Genomic DNA, 21284 nt, shown 5'->3' with positions numbered 1-21284 from the left:
GGAGGCACGTTCCCAGAAAGGATATATGGCTGTGATAGCGAGTCTGAGTCAAAGTGTGGTCGAAAATGTCGGCCCAGATCAGAGGCGACACAATCGGCAATTGTCTCTGATCTGGGCCGACAATTACGTGCCGGGTGGCACCTAATTAATTAGCATGTTTATTTTGGCTTTTTTCTTAAAGTATTTTGGCTTTTTTCTTAAAGATGTGCTGAGTGCCTCCTGGCTACCGCTTCATTCTCCGTGAATCGGTATCTGTCCGCGGCCTGGATGGGTGGTGGTGGGACACTGGGGTGTCGTCTGTTTCCATTAGGGCAGGCAGCTCATCTTCTCCTATGACTGCCCACCTCGATGTCGAAGGTTGAGGCTCACCTGCTGTGGCTGATGTGGAAGGCTTGCTTGACTGCTTAGCCTCGCGCATTTTTCTATCATACAGTTCTTTGTGGTGGCCAGTGCGATCATGTTTGCTGTTGTGTGCTGGGGCAGCAGGCTGAGGGTAGCAGACACCAACAGAATCAACAAACTCATTCGTAAGGCCAGTGATGTTGTGGGGATGGAACTGGACTCTCTCATGGTGGTGTCTGAAAAGAGGATGCTGTCCAAGTTGCATGCCATCTTGGTCAATGTCTCCCATCCACTACATAATGTACTGGGTGGGCGCAGGAGTACATTCAGCCAGAGACTCATTCCACCGAGGTGCAGCACAGAGCGTCATAGGAAGTCATTCCTGCCTGTGGCCATCAAACTTTACAACTCCTCCCTTGGAGGGGCAGACACCCTGAGCCAATAGGCTGGTCCTGGACTTATTTCCTGGCATAATTTACATATTACTATTTAATTATTTATGGTTTTATTACTATTTAATTATTTATGGTGCAACTGTAACGAAAACCAATTTCCCCTGGGATCAATAAAGTATGACTATAACTATATAAGCACTCAAACCACCCTGCAAATATGCCTTAAACCGATGTATGCTTTCAAAATTAAAGTCATACTTTATCATTACTCATTCGGTTTCAATTGTTATCCTTTCCTCTACCAATTGCATCAGCTCTTCATCTATCAGTTCTTGGTCATGGGATGCCAAAACCTCTTCAACATCATCTTTGTCAACTTCCACAAGCCAGACTCACTTTGTCCTTACTTGGTTCACCACGATCAAAACACTTAATTATGTCTAGTTTTACGCTAAGTGTAACACCCTTACGAGCTCTTTCAGGCTTTTCCCATACCTTAGAACTCATCTTGCAAACGGCTGCTCACAGGCACGTGCTTAAGCAATGCTGGCTAGGATGCAGTTCCGGGGGAGAGCGGCTGCTTGGGGAGCGCACTGCCTTTTTTATCGCGCCCTTTTTTTTTTCGCGTGCTGCCTTTCTTCATACCAGTGGAAACACCTTCTGTTAGCAAAAACAGGGAACTAATATAGGTCTTTCGTAACAGTGAGGTTTCATAAAGCGAACATTCGAAAAGCGGGGGATACCTGTATATTGGGCTAAATTGGTTTGTCCCGTATTTCCCTCGCTAGGGTAAAGCGTTCCTATGAAACCTTCCGTGCCGAAATGGCATGAAGCAAAGAAGCAATTACCACTAATTTTTATGGGAAAATTTTTTGAGCGTTCCCAGACCCAGAAAATAACCTAACAAATCATACCAAATAACACATAAAACTGAAAATAAATAACACTAACATATAGTAAAAGCAGGAATGATATAAATACACAGCCTATATAAAGTAGAAATAATGTATGTACAGTGTAGTCGGGAAGATGAAGGCAAAACCGATTTGTGGGGGGAGAAATCGGCACATGCGCACATCACATGCACACATCACGCATGTGCCCACAGGTGCCCGCGCAAGGCTTCATGGTCATGGTAGTCTTTCCTGGGGTAAAGTGTCCTGGGATTTGACTGCTACTTTTGTCCCGTATTTGGGAGTTGGTAACCCTAACTGTAAAAGACATGCTGAGGTGAGTTTAACCCTACTTGGACACCCCCCCCCCGCCCCCTGGTCGGCCGGTCCGCAAGAATATTGTCAATATTAAACTGGTCCGCGGTGCAAATAAGGTTGGGGATGCCTGCTGTACAGTCATGCCCATCCATTTGAAATGTTCTTCCTGCTCCATAGGAATTTGCCACTTCAGCAATCTGCATCCAAATGTGGCAATACACTGGTATGGTAGGTGTAGCGTTGAAGATTTGCACTGTAGTTGTGGGAGTGCTGCTGTGCCAGAGGTGCTGCCTTTTGGGTGAGTTATGAAACTGACGGTCCCTTCAATTGAATGTATTAAAGAGTGTGGAAAATCATAGCTCCCACAATCACTCCCTCCCCACCCCCAATACACTATGAATTATTTACAGTCTGTGTCCCACTTATTGAGATCGTTTTTTTTAAAGAAAAGCAAAACCCAGGATGAAATCAAACCTGAGCAGCAGTACAACATATCAGCAGTCTGACCGCCAATGACTAATCCAATATCTCATTGTGTCAAGTAATCTCTGAGATGTAGAAATAGTAAAGGGTGTAATGCTGAGGATTTATAAAGCTTTGGAGTACTGTGAGCATTTTTTGGGCCCTATATCTAAAAAAGGATGTACTGGCATTGGCGAGGACCTGGAGGACATTTACGAGGACGATCATGGAAATGAAAGACTTAACATACAAGAAGCATTTGATGGCTCTGAATATGGGAATCTGTAGGTAGAGTGGACTTGGATGGCCACTCAGAAAGGATGTTTCCAACGGTGGGAGAATCCAGGACCAGAAGGCATAGCCTCAGAATAGATGAACATACCTTTGGAACAGAGATGAGGAAAAGTTTCTTTAACCAGAGGGTGGTGACTCTCCGAAATTCATAGCCACAGAATGAATCTGTGGAACTCCTTGCCACAGACGGCTGTGAAGGCCAAGTCATTAGGAGGTCAAAGTGGAGGTCAGCAGGTTCTTAATTAGTAAGAATATTGAAGGTTACATGAAGAAGGCGGGAGAATGGGGTTGAGAGGGAAATAAATCAGCCATGATTGAATAGCAGAACAAACTTGATAGGCTGAATGGCTTAGTTCTGCTCCTATGTCTTATGGTCTAAAGAAAACTGCAAAATAGTTATTTAAAATCCTAAATGATTGCCAATCAGGGAATGAAACTGCATTGAAACAGCCTAGCTATTGTTCCATGTCGAGTACCCTTGTTGCCTTCCTGACACTTAGAAGTGGGCAATGATTATTTCATTAGTTTTCCCAGGCACCGGTATATAAAACTGTACAGTCACGCAAAGCTTGATATAACCCCTGCAGGCGATAACTCCAGTTTTCTGATAATTAACCCCAACAGTCTAAAGACATTTGAACATGGCATTGAAAATAATGATTGACATCCCTCAATCACCCCCCCCCCCCCGAATCCAATTCATGTTTTGCTTTCACCCAACATTTTCTATTGTAACACTCCAGGACTCACTGCTTCCCCTCTACTCCTTGTTCTTTTTGAAACACTGCCAATTACAGCTCTGTCCCTGATGGCACAACCAGTTTGATTAATGAGAAATGTTCTACTGTTGCTCAGGTTTGCTTTCATCCTGGGTTTTCCTTTTCTCTTTGGGGAAAAAAAACACACTGCTCTCAAACTTTCAGCCCAGCATTAGGAAGACTCTTCTACTGGGCAAGGACCAATCGCCACTCAATCAATAATTTACTTGGAAAAAGAATTAACATAGTGCTCTGACCAGGCAGGCTGTTATCAAGAATAACATTTGGAGGTAATTTTGAGGTTAGTAATGAGGTAAAATTCGATATGCTTTTATCAAAACACAGAAAGAAACCAGTCTCCCCTCCATGGACTCAAAGATCAAAGAAACCGGTCTCCCCTCCATGGACTCTTACTGCATTTCTCACTGCCTCTTGAAAGTAGCCAAATAACTGTGGACCCCTCTCTTTCTGCACATTCTCTCTTCCCCACTTCTCCCATTGGGTGGAAGATACAAAAGTATGAATGCATGCACCACCAAGCTCAAAGACTGCTTCTATTCCACCGTTGTTGGACTACTGAATGATTCTCTAGTATGTTAAGATGGGACTCGACCTCTTGTTTAGGGACAGGGATGAGGGAGAGTTAGAAGCAAGAGGCAGTAAATGAAGAGTCAAGGCAGGAGCTGGTGTTCGGATTCCAGATTGGAGTGCTCTGTGGTTGAAAGTCGGTGGTGCTGGAGATTGAGTTGGCAGGTGCTGAGGAAACCTGTGATTCCTAGGTCATCGAGTCCTGGAACAGAGATCTGTATGGGTGCGAGTCATGAGGGCCAGTGACCTCCAACCCCTCCCCAGGTCATGATGATCAGAAGTCTGTGTACATCCTGAAGATAAAATGGTGATTGGCAAATCTGAGGTTCAAGGTCTGAAAGTCAAATCTGTGATTGGAGAGTCCTGGGGTCGATACCCAGAGGTTGGTGAAATCCGGAAGCAAAGTCAAAGGTCGAAGTCCAGGGCTTGCTGACTCTGGAGGTAGAAACCCAAAGGTTGAAGACTGAAGTTGGCGAGTACGGAAGTAGAAGCCCGAAGGCTGAAGCCCTCTGGGTCAGCTTGGTCAGAGGCAACCTGTCCTAGTGTCGGAGGTGTGTGTGTGGGAGAGGTGGTGGGTGGGTGGGAAAGTGGGAAAGGGGCATGTTTTGCTATTGATGTTGCATGTGGTGTTTTGCTAAATATTCTTGACATGATATGTTCGCATTGGAATGTATTGTAACACTAATTTGCTGCCACCAGCACATCCTTGGGTGTGTTGGTTGTTAACAGAAATGATGTATTTCACTCTGTGTTTCAATGTGTATAAATAAATCTAAATCCGAAGCTAATAACTCTTAATTAAACTAATCCCTTTTGTCTGCGCATGTTCCATTCCCTCCATTCTCTGCATATTTAAGTCATAAAGAACCTCCTGCCCAAACCTTAAATGTAGAGTATGTCTTCTAATATTAAACATATTGATCCTGAGGAAAAAGATACTGGCTGTCTATCTATGACTCTCATAACTACTTCTATAATATCTCCGCTGCTCAGAGAAAACAACCCAAGTTTGCCCAACCTCTCCTTGTAGCACATGTAAGTGTATTTAAGACAAAGTTAGATAGATTTTTGCTTAGTAGGAGAATTAAGGATTCTGGGGGAATGGCAGGTAGATGGAGATGAGTCCATAGCCAGATCAGCCATGATCTTATTGAATGACAGAGCAGGCTCAACGGGCCAGATGGCCTACTCCTGCATCTATTTCTTATGTTATTATGCCCTCTAATCCTGGTGAACCACTTCTGCACCCTCTCCAAAGCCTTCATATCTTTCTTGTGATGGGGCAACCTGAATTGAATGTGATACTCCAGATGAGGCTTGACCAGAGTCTTATAGGAATGCTGGGATGAGGTGGTTGATTCCTGTGGCTGTGAAATTCTGAATAAGTCTGGTTCATTGAGCTTTGGAACTTTAGTGGAGAAACCATCTGCCCCCAACACCTCTTCTTTCTTGTGGCTTTATTGATTTATTGAGCACGGCAGAGACTGAATAGGTATCACTGAGATACAAATATGCTAGTGTCAAGGACTCTGCAATAGTCATACCACAGAAACAGGCCCTTTGGCCCACTGAGTCTATACTGACCACCTTGTGTCTCCTATTCTGACACTAATCTTATTTTATTTCCCCCACATTTTCTTCAGTGCTGGTGCCTCTCTCACCTTGACAAGCTCTGATTTATTATTTTCTTTCAGCGGGGAGGTGCCCTTGAGTGTTTGAGTGCAAAACAGTGGCAGAAAAACCCTTCCAATTGTCCACCACACCTCACCTGTGGCAGAGTCTACAAGGCGAGCCATCCTTGATCCAGTGGGAGTGCCTAGCTGTGGCAAAATCCACGATCTTCTTGAATGGTAAAGTTGGTTGCTGGAACCCGTGTTCTTGTGTCACCGTTCCCAGACCTGTGAACTGTTGGGGGTGAGGGAATAGTTTGTGGGGAAGGCCATGGAGTTGTATAGTTTGGAAACAAGCTCATTGGCCCAATTTCTCCATGCCAACCAGCTGAGCTGGTTGAATTTGGCAGTGTTTGGCTGGTATCCTGATAAGTCAATCCTCTACCTTGTGACGTAAGAGAGACTGCAGATGCTGGAAATTTGGAATTAGTTTATTGTCACATGGACAATAGTTTGTCTTTTGTACTGTTCATACAGATCAGATCATTACACAGTGCATTGAGATAGAACAAGGTAAAACAGCTGGAGAATGCAGAATGAAGTGTTGCAGTTACAGAGGAAGTGCAGTGCAAGCAGACAATGTGCAAGATCTTTACCAGGTAGATGGTGAGGTCAAGAGTCATTTTATCTCTGTTCAGTGGTCTCCTAATGCACAAAATGCTGGATGGAACTTGGCAGGTCAGGCAGCACCTGAAGAGGGATGAAGCCCCGGTGAAAGGTCTCAACCCAAAACTAGTGGTGCTGCCTGCTCAGTTGAGTCCCTACAACTTTTTGTGTATTGCTACTGTCTTTTAAATGCTGTACAGTAATTGTACCCGCATCAACTGCTTCCTGCAGCTTCTGGTTCCATACGCCTCTTCGATGAGGGGCCCCTCAAACCTGTGACTTCTGGTTTTAGACTCCCCTACCCTGGGGGAATAGACTGTGGCCATTCGTTCCTCGTAATTAGAGTGCTTGCATTAGAAATATAAATGTGTGTTCCATCCCTCTGTGAGGGTGTGAGTGTATGTGCCTTGTCTCCCAGTGAAGGTCTGTGGTGTGTGTCCTTGCGATTAAAGCCTTGGGAATCTAGGTATCCTTCCTGCTTGCAAGGTTAACCTGCCCTTGCTGGGGCAGTACCCACACCTAATCTTAAGTTCAAGGGAGGGCGCTACTGCGGGTGCGCACTTCTATTTCTGAGAGTCTATTTCTGGGACCCGGCGGCCGTCAGTTTTTCTCCCTGTTGCCGGGCAGAGCCGTGCGAAGCTCCGCCCATCCAGCCGCCGGCGCCGCATGGCAACAGGCGTCACCGCCGCTCGCCATTGGGCCGAGCGGCCGTCCAATGCGCGAGGCCGGCCAGACTCTGACGCTGCGTGTTGCCAGGCGAGGGGCTGTAGCAGTTCCGACGGGGAAAAAAATGAATGAGACGCCGTGCCACCAAGCGCGCCCACCAGCATCAGAGGGGGTGGGGACACTGATATATCTGGTGTGTTAAAAGAATTCTTTCTTTAGCATTTGTTGCTGCCCTATATCATGCCAGCATTTGCCTGGGAGACGGCATTTGCTGGTTTTGCTTGCTGCCTATGGGATCTTCCACCTGTAATCCGCAGGGTCAGAAATTCCCAGCCGGGTGTGGAAGTGCGTTTAGCTTTGGTCTTTTTCTACAAACCTATACATAGCACAAACAAAGGAAGCTGATTAATTCGTCCACCAGCTTCCTTCCCTCTCCTTTTTCATATGCTTCCAGTCCGGGTTTCTGAGTAGGAGTTCTCCCTTCCTCCCTCCCCCAACCCCCGTCGCTTGGTCTGTTTTATTTTTAGATTCCTCTTCCTGTCCCAAGTTCAGTTCTTGAGATAACTCGGGCTGGTATTCCTGCATTACCTCACCAGACGGAGGAGGGATGAGTGGTGGAGTTGGGGTGGGGGTGGGGAGCGAGCAATCTTGGGTAACTTTTTTTAAAATATAGTTGTGATTAATGGTGATCGTGTGTCAGCCCCCCCCCCCCAAAGCACTCTTCCAGGAAAAGAACGCCCACAGTGCAGTGCAATGATATCACGACTTCTGAACTCAATTTTTCTAAGACGATTTGTCACAAGGGTGGGGGTGGAGAAAGAAAAGGACTTTTATTTGTATTTCTTGTGTCTACAGACACCCGAACTGACTTTGTCCATATTCTTCCATCTGTAGTCCACAGCTCCACAGATTTCTGTGGAATAAACTGCTTTTTAAGTCTCTAAGGGGACAGCAGAACCTGCCTCCAGGTGTGTGATGGTGCCGATGCTTAAATTAATAACTGATATCAGTATCTCTTAGGACATGACCCAACCTAACAAGACCTTATAATGCAAAACGTGCATGCACAGAACGTTTGGCAGCCAAGTGTCACCAGCCTAATATAGCCCTGCCCTGTGGCCCAGTGATTTTGGCACTCTTTTGTACAGGCACCGAGCCACTGGCCAATTGGACTTTCTGTTTGCCCACTCTAATCACTTGAGAATTCCTTGGGCTTGAGATTTTTTAAAACCTAGGTTCTTGGGCCATTCGGCCTATTTCATCCATGGTGACCACGGTACTCACCAAGCTGGTCCCATTTGCTCGTGTTTAGCCCATATTCTTAAAGTTGTTATGGTTGGGGTTGGTAGTGGGATAAGCTCCCACTGCCTATTGTGCTTCCAATGGTGTGCATCTCAAATAGCCTTTGACAACCAAGTCCAGTTCCTGGTCTTCACATGTGGTTTAGCTACTAAGCCCGGCAGAACTATTTCTACCGACAGGAGAAGGTTAGTAGTGCCTTAAAACCAGTTGCATCAGGCAGATGAGGCTCGTCAGCTATGGTTGGCAGCTGTTCTTGGAGAAAGAAAACTGATCTCAAACCTCCTCAGCCTTGTGACTATAACCACTCATGGGGGAGGCTTTGGAAGTACCCTATGTTGAGTTCAGTGTTGATTGGCAACTCCTGCAACACCACTGATGCCAAACTGTATCAGTCTCTGTTGTTACTTTGGATTCATCAGCTCCATGGAGGGAGGGAGCCTACTGCATGGCTAACAGTTTGCTCTCCATATTGTACTACCCTGGCTTGTGTATTACAGGTGGCAGGGACAGAACATTTATGGTAGACCCCGACCAAAGGGGGTGGGGGGCTGGTCCCTGCCTTAATCCCTCCGAAGCCCATCGATCTTATTCAGATGTTAATATTTTACCTGCCTCCACCACTACCTTTGGCAGGTCATTCCATATATCACCATTTTCTGTGTGAAGAACACACACAAAATGCTGGAAAAACTCAGCGGATTAGGAAGCATCTATGGAGGGAAATGAATGGTTGTTCATTTCGGGCCAAGTTCCTTCATCAGGACTGGGAAAAAAAGGGGCAAAGGTTAGAGTAAGGGGGGAGGGGAAGGAATACAAGCTGGCAGGTGAGAGGAGTAAGGGAAGAGGTGGGTGGGTGGGGAAGGGGGATAAAGTAAGAAGCTGGGAGGGGATAGGTGGCAGAGGGAAAGGGCTGAAGAATCTGTCAGGAGAGAACAGTAGACCATAGGAGAATGAAGGAAGAGGGAAACCAGAGTCGGAGGGAAGCTTGGGCAGGTGAGTAAAAGAGAAGGAGTGATGGTAATCAGAATAGGGAATGGAAAATGAGGGGGGAGAAATTAATGGAAGTTAGAGAAGAAATTGTGTGAAGTTGCTATTTGGGTCCCTTTTAAATCTTTTACCTCTCACCTTTAATTCCTGTAGTGTCCTCTGTTACTTTGTTCTCTTCCCTGGAGGAAGGATGTGTGTGTTCACCCTTTCCACTGTATATCCCTCATGATTTTATACACCTCCATAAGGTCGCCTCTCAGCCTCCCGCATTCCAAGTAACAAAGTCTTAAGTCTCCTCAACTTCTCCTCACAACTCAGGTCCTCAAGTGTTTTCAGGGTGATCAGTGACTAATGGCCATTCCTTAACTTAGTCATTTTGGAGTGGAGGGAGGGGAGAATGTAGGAATGAGTTTGGAGAACTCAGGTGGTCAGACTAAGATAAGATTGGAGTCATAGAGACTGCAGATGCTGGGAATTCAGCAGGTCAGGCAGCATCTGCCTAGAGAAATGTACAGTTGACATTTTGCGTCAAGACTTCATCTGGACTGAAAGTTAGAGGGGAGATGGCCAATATAAAGAGATGTAGGGAAGGGGTAGTTTAGAGTTATGTAACACAGAAATAGGCCTGTGGCCCATCAAGTAATCATCTCTACTAACTCCATTTACCAGCTTTGGCAATCCAGTGTTCACCCAGACACCTGTGTGTGAGTGGCTCTGTCTCGTCTACCTTGGGTAGGGTGTTGCAGATGGCAACCAACCTCTGGATGAAAGATTTCTTCCTGTGATTCCCTTTGACTCCTCACCTGACATGTATGCCTTTGGGAGTAATCATAGAGTCATTGCAGCATCCCAAGATTTCAGATCGTCTTGAAGAGAAATCTCTTTATTTAGGCATTTGTGAATCTTTCTCTACCCTTGCATTGTACATGCGCTCCCTTAAAGTAGCAACACAAATGGTTAGGGTAGTAAAGAAGGCACACTTGTCCTTTTTAAGCATATTTTATTATGATCACAAGACCCTGCTAGACATTAAGAACATAAACTATTGCAGCTTCTAGCCCACTGTTATAAGACTTAAATAGTTCCCTTTCATTATAAGTTGGACTCTTGACCTCATGATTCTAACTTTGTTAATATCTCGCACCTTATTGCTTACCTGCACTGCACTTTCTCTATAGCTGTTACACTTTGCATAGCAGTTAGCATGACACTATTACAGTTTGGGGCGCTGGAGTTTGGATTTCAATTCCGAAGCTGTCTATAAGTTTGTACATCCTTTCTGTGAATGCGTGGGTTTCCTTCCGCAATTCAAAGATGTACTAGTTAGAAGGTTAATGGGTCATTGTAAATTGGCCTGTGATTAGGCTAGGGTTAAATTAGTGGGTTGCTGGGTAATGTGGCTCGTTAGGCCAAAAGGGCCTGTTCCGCAGTGCACCTCTAAATACATAACAATAAGATTTATTCATAATTGTTTGGCCTTGTTCTACTTCAACGTACGTATTGTGTAATGATCCGATCGGTATTGACAATATGTTAAGACAAACTTTTCACTGTGTCTTGGTACGTGTGACAATAATATTCCAATTCCAATTGTATAGGCAGATGGGATTAGTTTGGAATGGCATCAAGGTGGACCAACACAATCAGCTGAAGAGCCTGTGGCTGGCTGACATGTTCGATGTTCACTGATGTTTCTGTTAGTTGAATAGACTAAAGCTGATGGCTGCACTGCACTTCCTCTGTAGCTTTTACACTTTATTCTGAATTGTTACTATTTTACCTTGCTCTACCTCCGTGTGGGCACGTGGCCAAGTGGTTAAGGCATTGGACTAGTGACCTGAAGGTCGTGAGTTTGAGCCCCAACCGAGGGAACGTGTTGTGTCCTTGAGCAAGGCACTTAATCACACATTGCTCTGTGACGACACTGGTGCCAAGCTGTATGGGTCCTCATGCCCTTCCCTTGGACAACATCTGTGTCGTGGAGAGGGGAGACTTGCAGCATGGGCAACTGCTGGTCTTCCATACAACCTTGCCCAGGCCTGCACCCTGGAGAGTGAAGACTTTCCAGGCGCAGACCCATGGTCTCGCAAGACTAACGGATGCCTTTACTTTTACCTCAATGCACTGTATAATGGTATAATCTGTATGAACTGTATGCAAAACAAGCTTTTTACTGTATCTCAGTACATATGGCAATAATTAACCAATTCCAGTACATCCTCACCATAAGGGGTAGGCTGACGAGGACTGATGTGAGGAGAAATTTCCTCCCGTGAGAAATTGAATCATTATCATTCTCTATTCTGAAGGGTGTAGAGACCAAGTTAATGAGAGATCAATAGATTCCTGCATGTCAAAAGGAACTGAGTAATATGAGGAAGTGGAGTTTATGTGGATCAGCCATGATCTCAATGGTAGAATTGGGGCTACACTGGCTACTCCTGTTCCAATTTCTTTTTGTTCTTAAGACTGCTGGAAATAATTTCAGTGCATCCATTGGGAGCATGTTCTCTGAAGAGCACATTTTGATCATAAGGTTTCAGTTTCTATTTTGGACCCTATTCGATGCTGCACAAGAGCTCTTTCTAACCTAGGTCATTGTTTCATCTAACCTTGCTGTATCTGACCTTTTGGACAGTTTGATGTCCTGGGACATACTGCCTATCAGGGTCGTTGTTGTTGGGTCGCATCTGGAATTTCCAATTGGCGGACAATTTCCCTCCATGCCACTCTGACATATTGGGAAATCGTACTCGGCAGATTACAGCAGTGGTTTGCCTTTGCCTTCTGCCGGGTGAGTTTAAAGAGATCACCACCTCTTCCAGTGGATGACCAGGACGTCTAAGTGCCTTGTTGTGCTCTTATTGCTCCACAAACGCCTGCTGGCCTGCCTTCTTGACTGTTGGACTATCAGTTGGTCTCTGCTCAGTCCGCCATGGCCAGACTTCACATGCTGGGACAGGCAGATCCCCTATCTTACCCAGAGTTGAAGACCTGTCGGCTACCCTCATCTGGCTTGGCCCATCTGCTGAGATGGTTTACCGGGGTGTGGCTGCTGCGCATGCTACTTGGAGCCACAGGTGAAAGCTGAGCACCAGGTGGGGACCAAAGGTGGATGAGCTGTCTTAAAAAAGGGCACGGCAGGCCCCCCACCAGAGGTGCTACCCCTCCCTAGACACCCCCGAAAAGGTCATGAAAGGATATTCAACCACAACTTTCTGAAAGGGGAATATTGTCTTAAGTGTGCTGGGGAAGAGCAAGTTGTGCTGGAGCATCCTACAAATGCTACTCTTGAGAACAAAAGTTGAGACGTCACCTCGCAGCTGTAAAAAGTGTTGGTGAGACTGGACTTTGGAGTACAGTGTGCAGTTCTGGTGTCCCAGCTAAAGGAAGGATGTCATTAAGCTTGGAGAGGGTGCATAAAAGATTCACGAGGATGTTACCTGGACTGAGTTATAAGGAGAGGCCGGATAGGCTTGGACAGTTTGCGTTGGAATGAAGGATACTGAGGGGCAACCTTAAAGTGGTGAATTGGTTTATTATTGTTAGATGTACTGAGGTACAGTGAAGAACTTGTTTTACATGCCATCTATTCAGATCATTTCATTACAACAGTGCATTGAGGCAATACAAGGGAAAACAATAACAAAATGCAGAATATAGTATAAATAATATTTACAGAGGAAGTGCAGTAAGGTGCAAGAGCAATGATGGGGTATATTGAGATCAAGAGTCCATCTTACAGTACTGGCAGACTATTCAATAATCTTTTAACGGCAGGATATAAACTGTCCTTGAGCCTGTTGGTACATGTTTTCAGGCTTTTTTTTATCAATGAGAAGGGGAGGAGAGAGCATACCTGGGGCGGGAAAGGTCTTCCATCATACTGACTGCTTTAATGAAGCACCAAGAGGTGTAGATGGAGTCCGGAGATAGAAGCTAGTTTCCATGGTATGTTGAGCTGTGTCCACAACTTCCTCCAGTTTCTTGTAGTTGTGGGCAGAGCAATTACTATGCCAAATTATAACTGTTTCTAAAGTAATGAGGGGTATAGATGGTCACAATCTATTTCCTCAGGGTTTGGCAGTCTAAAATTTGATGACAGGGGTCTAAGGTGAGGGGTCAGATTTAAGAGGGGCAACTTTTTCCAATCAGACAGTGGTCCATATATGGAACGAGCAGCCAGAGGAAGTAGTTGAGACAGGTACATTATGGGCAAATGGGAGTAGAACATTGGTTGGCATGGGTGAGTGTGGATGAGTCCAGGCAAGGGTCTCAACCTGAAACATCGACTGTTTCTCTCCACTGCTGCTGCTTGACATATTAAGTTCCTCCAACCTTTTGAGTTTTTCCCCAGATTCCATCATCTGCATTTGCAACTTATCTGAGTTTGATTAATTCAATATCAAGTCCTGAAGGTTGCAGAAGGCAGGACAAAAGAACAAGCTTGTGTTGGATGGCCACTAACTTTTCTGTTGCTCGCTCCCACAAAGTGTCCAGGCGTCCCTCAGTCTCACTGGTCTTTGGAAAGCTGCTTCTCCTCTTGAGAAGTGGCTTGGCCTGAGAGATTGCAGATGTTGGATTCTAGAGCCTGGAGCAAGAAGTAAAATGCTGGAGGAACTCACTGGGCCTAGATGGCAGGGTTGTAAAGCCCAATTTATACTTCTGCATCAAATTTACGCAGTAGGTACGGCGTAGCCGCGTACCCTACGCTGTATTCTACGCTGAACCTCTCCCAAAATGTAACTATGTGTCGCGGCGACGCAGACTGCAACAACTGTGATTGGTCCGCTTGGTAGCATCGCATTTCTGGTTGCTGCTTCTTCTCTGCCGTTTCAGAATTGAGACAGAAGAGAGAAGAAAAACGTAAGTTGAGTGTTCTTAGCTCAACATGAGCTCCAACTCCAACATGATGCGTTCAGTTTCAATTGCCATTGTTTGAAGTACAGGAAGAAACTCAACACAGTGGCATAGAAACCCCATCGCCAACTAGCGTTTAGGCGGTGAATTGCAGAGCGACGCAGACACACCAATGCACAAGTATAAATGCTCACAACGGCGTAGGCTACGGCGTAGTCCTTATGCACAAGTATGTATCAGCCTTTACCCGAAATGTCAACTGTCCCATTTCCTTCTATGGGTGCTGTCTGACCTGCTGAATTCCTCTAGAAATTTGTATGTTGTCTGGTACAATAGTCATCCTTTAAAAGACAATAGAGATGCACTGATGTAATGAAATGATCCATACAGATGGCATAATAAAAAAAATAGAGGAACTCGGCAAGTCAGGGAACATCCATGGAGGGAAATAGACAGTGGACTTTTCAGATTGAAACCCTTCATCAGGACTGCATGGATGGCATGCAAAATTCTTTTCCCCCCACTGTACATGTGATAATAGTATGACTTGGGCAGCAATGGTCAATATCAGAATTCATCCGTTTAAGGTGAGTGTAGGAAAGCTTTAGGGAGAAGTCAGAGGTAGGTTTTTTACACAGAGAGGTGGGTGCTTGGAACGCACTGATGGGGTGGTGCCAGAGGCCAATGCGATCAGGATATTTTACAGACTTTGAGATAGGCACATTTATATAAGAGAAGTGGAGTGTTAAGGGCTGTGTCGGAAGGATTAGATTGATTGCAGCAGAACATTATGTGTTAAGGGTCCATCCGATGCAGTACTGTTCAATGTTCTAATTTACCAGAGCTGCCCCTAATAATGCAAGTTCCCATTGTAATGCAGGGCTCCCTCAGGAATATAAATCAGAGAAAGTAAGATACGGAGCCACATCAGGGGAGATTAGGAGGTGGATAATTTAATGAGCCTCTTGAAGAGATATGTGTGTGTGTGGAGTGGTGGTTGTGGAATTCCTGAATTTGTAGACCATCTTTCTGCTGAGGTTTATGTCTATAAATACCCCTGTAGTGTTTGGATTTGTATGGGTGCACAGTAACAGAGCTGCTTGTGGTTCTAACTTTGGTGTATTTTTGGACTGCTACATTGATTTTCAAGAACTAACAGATCTAAGTGTGTGAGATATCATTGACGCTGCAAGGGATCGTTCAATGTGGAGAGCCATGATCGCCCAAGCGTGTAACGTGCAAGGCACATGAAGAAGAAGACATTGATTTCAGTGTGTGTGCATCTCCTGGCCACAAATTGCCAGAGCTTCGAGTATGCCCTCTTCTCTCAACCGTCAGCCTCTCTTCCCTAGCCAGGCCTGTCCGATTGGTGCTCACTGCTGCCCAATTAGAGGCGGAGCCAGCGGCCACCTTCCAATCCCTGGGCCAGCGCACTGGGCTGGGTGTGTGCCGTGGAGAGTGGCAACATGTCTGGGAGGAGGTGCTTGATTAGAAGCTTGTGGACTTGGGAGCTCCTTCACACCAGTGACCCATGCACCTTTCACCCAGGTTACATTGCACCAGATTCACTAACCTTGGGTTACACAAACCTCGCCTTCCTTCAGATTGTATACTCATGCTTTTTACCATGCTTTTTTGACACACAGGTCTTCAGCATGATCATTCAACTTGCCAAAGTGCTTTAGACTCAGTAACTTGTGAAGTGTACTTAAATTGGTGAGTATAGTTATTGTCACAGGTATGGAGCTACAGTGAAAAACTTGCCTTGCATACAGATTAATTCATCACTTACTGTTGTGATGCAAGGCGGTGACTAAGTTACACACAGCAAGTTTCAGTAATATATATGCAATTTAGTTCATGGACACCAAAGTGCAATGAAATTGAGTGCTCACCTGTAGCTCTAAATGATAAACGAGGTAATAATAAAGTTCAAAGTAAATTTATTATCAAATAACACGTCACCATATACAACCCTGAGATTCTTTTTTTTGTGGACATAATCAATAAAACTATAGAATACTAACCATAACAGAATCAATGAAAGATTGCCGAACTAGGGCGTTCAACCAGTGTACAGAAGACAGCAAACTGTGCAAACACAAAAAGAAGAACTAATAATAAATAAACAATAAATGAGATGAAGGGTCCTTGAAAGTGAGTCCATTGGTTGTGGGAACATTTCAATGATGGAGCAAGATAAGTTGAGTGAAGTTATCTCCTTTGGTTCAAGAGCCTGATGGTTGAAGGGTAATAACTGGTTGCTGAACCTGGTGGTGCGAGTCCTGAGACTCCTGCTCTCTTCTTGCTGCTGCCATCAAGAAGAAGGTACTTGTGCTGGGTGACAAAGGTGCCTGATGCTGGATGCTACTTTCCTGCAACAGTGTTTCATGTAGATGTGCTCAATGGTTGGGAGGGCTTTAACCATGAAGGACTGGGCCATAATCACAACTTTTCATAGGATTTTCTGTTGAAACGTATTGGTGTTTCCATACCAGGCAGCCAGTCAATGTACTCTTCACTACATACCAATAGAATTTTATCAAAGTTGTAGATGTCATGTCGAATCTCCACAAACTCCTGAGGAAATAGAGACGCTGCCGTGCTTTCTTTGTAATTGCACTTTGTAATTGTGTTGAGCCCAGGACAGGTCCTCCAAAATAATAAAACTCAGAAATTTAAAGTTGCTGACCTTCTCCACCTCTTATCTGCTGATGAGGACTGGTTTATGGACCTCTGGTTTCCTTCTCCTGAAGTTTGTATTTTGTCCTGCTGACATTGAGTAAGAGGTTATTGTTATGACACTACTCAGCCAGATTTTCAATATCTCTCCTATGTGCTGAAACAGCAGAAGGGTGCAAAGTTTGTAGTACAATCCAAAGTAGTGCAAGAGGAGATGTTAAAATGACAATGACCGACTACCAAGAGAAGTGAGGTTAAGTCCAAGAATGTGGCATAACTATCAGGAAGAAAATGTGAAAGAGGTGATTGTTTAGAAGTCTGATGGTAGGGAAGTAGCGCAAGGCTTTTAAGATCCTAAATCTTATTCCAGAAGGTGAACCAGTGAAAGGAATCACTGTGACAGGGATCCTTGGAGTCAGATCCTCCCAAAGCTACAACGAGATTCTGTTCCTGAGAGCTGCTTGAAACCTGAACAGTTCACAAGCGTAAATGGAGCTGCCACACCATATATTTAAACCATAAAATTGAAGGAAACGGAGAACTGCCACAGGGGAGGAGTTGGCATAGTCCAGACACAATCGTGTCGATTGGCGGGGACAGGCTAAAAGTAGCCTTACCCTGCTCCTATGTTCTTCTGTTTTCATGCGGGAGAGTAGACAGAGAATTTCAAAGATTCATACGCCCTCCCATTCCACTTTCATGAGGGATGGTGGGGTGTGGCGGGTGGACTCTGGGTCAACACACACGCACAAGGCTGGAGGAACTCGGTGGCACATGCAGCATATACTAGGGGAATGGACAGTCGACGTTTCGGGTCCATTATCGAGCAACGGGTCATTTCAGCACAACTCACTGGGTTGCGTGTTTGGGCGAACTTACGACCTCGAACTAGGCTATGATCCATCGTTGTACCTTCATTTAGCAGAAAGTGTGCGTGGGTGGAGATAGATCTGTGTGAATTTGTAGTATTTCTGGTCTTTTTTTATCGTACCCCCCCCCCCCGTTAACTTGTTGAATATATTTCGGATTGGTGTTGTAGTGACAATTAAAACAATCGAGTTGATGTCGGGGAGGGGAGAGGGAGGTGGGTGGTGCTGACCCGCCACCCCAAGCGTGGATTAAATGTCTCCGGGTGGGAGAGTGGACATGAACTACAGACGGGATGAGGCGCTCGACTTGATTTCCCTTGCACCGGGGTCGCTACCCGTAACTGGCAGCCGACTGGAAGCGTGTTTAGTTTGCAAGGGATTCCCACGGACCTGCCTGTGCGGAGGGACGGAGGTTGGGGAGGAGGAGGCTGTAGGGTGCGTCTTGCTACTAAATTTACCGCCTGCTCCTGACTATAAATGGAGGTGGATCGGGCGGATCCGCCCATCCCGGGACCAAGGGGAAGAGGGTGGAGGGGAGGGGAGGAATGAAGCCTCTTCTCCCCCCCCCCAACTCCCTGTACCTCCCACCTCTCAGGAGGACCGCTTGCATTGCTGCCGATGCAGAAGGCGAAGGAGCAGGGGCAGAGGCTGCTTTAGTGCCACCCCCTCGCGCAAAACTCAGCTCCTGGGATGCAGTCTCCCTCGGCGCTGCAGATTCAGTGTTTTTCTCTATATCCATGCAGGGTGTGGATTCTTTTTCACCCACTCCCTCCCTCCTCTTCGCCACCATCCGCCCAGCCAGCTGCTGATGTCTATTTGCATCTCCTCCTCCGATGAGTGGATTGCACCAACTCGCTTAAACCAGCCCACCCCTCCCCTTCCCCCTCCCCCTCCTCGCTCTCCCGGCCGGAGAGGGGGGGAGAGAGAGAGAGAGAGTGAGTGAGAGACACACACACGCGCGCACACACACTCTCTCTCTCTCTCACACACACAGACACACAGCCGCTGAATGAACGCACCCACTCGCCCAGGAGCGGCTTCTCCAACGCCGAGGCGATGTGTCAGCCGGTCACGGAGCAGGCAGACGGCAACAGGAGCAGGGGCCGCAGGCACCACGGAGCTGTGAGCTGGGCAAACTTTGCGCCCGCCTCATCCTAAACCTGTGAAGGGCTCTTTTTATTGTCTCTTTTGCATTATATCCTCTGAAACAGCGTCTTGAAGGAGATCAACTTTTACCTGCGCCTTGGGCGCTTTGAAGGAAAACCGACCTTTTGGGTCCCGCGGACTGGAGACGATTGCCAAACTAACTGGGAATTAAAAGAACACAAAAGAAAGGTCTCCACCTCTCTCTCTTTCTCTTTCTGTGTGCCGGGAAGTGATTCACACCAGGGCCTGCCTCTAAGTGCAGTTGCAAGAATCATTCGTGTTCCGTCCACCCCGCCGGCTATGTGTATCTAAAAGGGGAAAACACCGCTGTGTAAAAATATTCCGCCCGATCCTTGTGCCAGAGGAGTCATCAAGCGGGGAGCGAGACTTGTGTGTGTCTTCAGTTCAAGTTGGGGGGGGGCGTCTTTCATCCCGAAGGAAAGGGAAGTTCTTCCCTCTCTTCGACAGCCAGCAGAAGGCGGCGAGCTGGCACCTGTCACGTGAATGTGGCGTCTCTGGGATGTATTTATAAACTAAAGGAAAGGCATTTAAACACGTGCAGTGTCCAATTAAAACAAAAAAAAATATTTATACATATACACACCCAGTACCGATCGATAGGCGGGTCTGAACACGGAGCAGCAGCCTGCTTGGTTGTTGGTACTGTCTTCTCTTTCATTTCATTTTTAGAAGCAGAAACCCCTCTTTATTGTGCGTGAGTGAGGGATCTACTGTATAGAAATAGTCAACTTGGCTCCCACAAGTCCCCTCACTAACTCTGCCTCCTGTGTCCTGGAACAAGAGGACTCAACTCAGCTACAGAAATCTGAAGCTTCCAAAGTGGATCTGTTTAACTTGGCTTTTTCCCTATGTGAGAGAGGCTGCTGGGGGGGAAGCACAGGATCTGTACAGTATAACTCCAGCTACTTTTCAGGAACCAGCTGAGGGATACCTGTTTGTGCTATCTGATTGTTAACCTGCAGTATCTCTGTTCTCTAATCTGACATCAGTGGACCATCTTTTGAGAACCAACGCCTCAGTCACTGGTCATTGTAGCGTGTTAAGGGGTGCAGGTCAACTCTGAGCTATTCTGGGCTTTGCATTGTTGAACCTCTAGATTCTTTCCCCCCTCCTTGTTGATGCGAGGTGCCCTCAGGATCCTAGGCTGGGTAGAGTGGGGGAACACTATTCTACAGGAACTCTTTGCTCCATCTTTCCTGAGCTCGGCGCACTCCTGGCAGGAGCCCGCCACGAGAACCCGCTCCGATGGTGATCACCTCAACCAGCGAGGTCGAACAATCGCCCTCCAGCATGCTGGCTGCCCTCCGCTCGGAATGGATTAAACAGGATCCGATCTGTTGCCTGCCTGCCACCTCTCAATGCAGCAAGAAGCCGACACGAAGTTAGTATGATTGGGGCTGGTGGTTGGGTGGGGGGAGGTAAGGTGGGGGTGAAGCATCTTGCATTTGAGGTCACTATTCCCACTTCATGAGTCTGCAACTTTTCAAACCCCATCTGTGTCGTAAGAGACTGCCATGCACTGTAACATTGGTGTGGTACTGACCAGTCAATGGCAACTTTGGTAAAATATTAAAGGTGGGGTGGAATTGAAATGCTGCATAGAAGTATAGAGGTAATTTTTCTTCCCCATCCCCTCTTAGTTTATTGGTGCTGGTTTGGTTAACTTTCTAAGAGGAATAGTCATTGCATTATTGTACTGTTCTCATTTCTCTCAGGGCACCCAAAATGTTTTTCAGCACTTAACAATGTTGTAAGAAATGTGTCTACAGCAAGCTCCACACATTGGCACTTTTGGAAATGAGATTAATGTTCTTTAATTTCTGTCCAAAGTAATATTCAAAAATAAAAATGCAGAGGAGGTCAAATGATAATTTGTTAAATATTGGCCCTCGGACTCCAGGAAGGTCATTGCTGACTTCCTCAAAAGTGCTATTGCATTAGTTTGGCACTACTTAAGACCATTCTCCTCTTCTCCCCCCCCCCCCCCCCACCACCACCATGCAAGAGTCTTAAAGCAGAAAGTTCTGTGTGAGAGCTCCCTCCAAATCCATTGGGAATGTCAGCCTATTTTCTTATGCTTAAGATCCTGGGAAGGAATTTGAACTTAGACTCCTGACTCATGGGTGAGGGTGTGACTCAGATCTCAGCTCTGACACAAATGTGTTTGTTTATTACAAGTATATCTGTCCTGAATTTAGATTCAGAGATTAAATTGTTCTTGAGTGTTCCCTCTTTGATTTGATTCCCCCTACCTGTATGAGCTGTGTCCCTTCGAGAAATGGATGGCCACAGATGTGTTCAGAAATGTAAAAGATTATTTTTCTACATGGTTTCAATTTTTTAGAGTGCTTTGGAGAGGAGCTGCAAGTGATTGCTAGCTGGAACCTAGGAGTTTATGTTGGTATTTTGAGTTTACAGGGGCATT

General features: G+C 46.0%; 1 protein-coding gene across 4 annotated transcripts in view; it reads left to right on the top strand.

The window, feature by feature from the left end:
• LOC140201690 (dual specificity tyrosine-phosphorylation-regulated kinase 1B-like) overlaps window positions 1–21284 on the top strand; it is a 98662-nt gene that overhangs the window by 21450 nt on the left and 55928 nt on the right. For 2 of the 4 annotated variants that reach the window (XM_072266223.1, XM_072266222.1), the window contains exon 1: window positions 18572–20240. The exons of 1 other annotated variant lie outside the window; for it this stretch is intronic. In XM_072266223.1, the coding sequence (XP_072122324.1) occupies window positions 20105–20240 (136 nt within the window). In that variant the 5' untranslated portion in view covers window positions 18572–20104. Of the gene's footprint in view, window positions 1–18571; window positions 20241–21284 lie in introns of those variants that run through there. One more of the 4 variants, XM_072266224.1, reaches the window with a different exon arrangement.

Source organism: Mobula birostris, chromosome 8 (assembly GCF_030028105.1).
Source record: "Mobula birostris isolate sMobBir1 chromosome 8, sMobBir1.hap1, whole genome shotgun sequence".
In the NCBI taxonomy this organism is placed as follows: domain Eukaryota; kingdom Metazoa; phylum Chordata; class Chondrichthyes; order Myliobatiformes; family Myliobatidae; genus Mobula; species Mobula birostris.
This window is presented reverse-complemented; position numbering and strand designations above follow the sequence as displayed.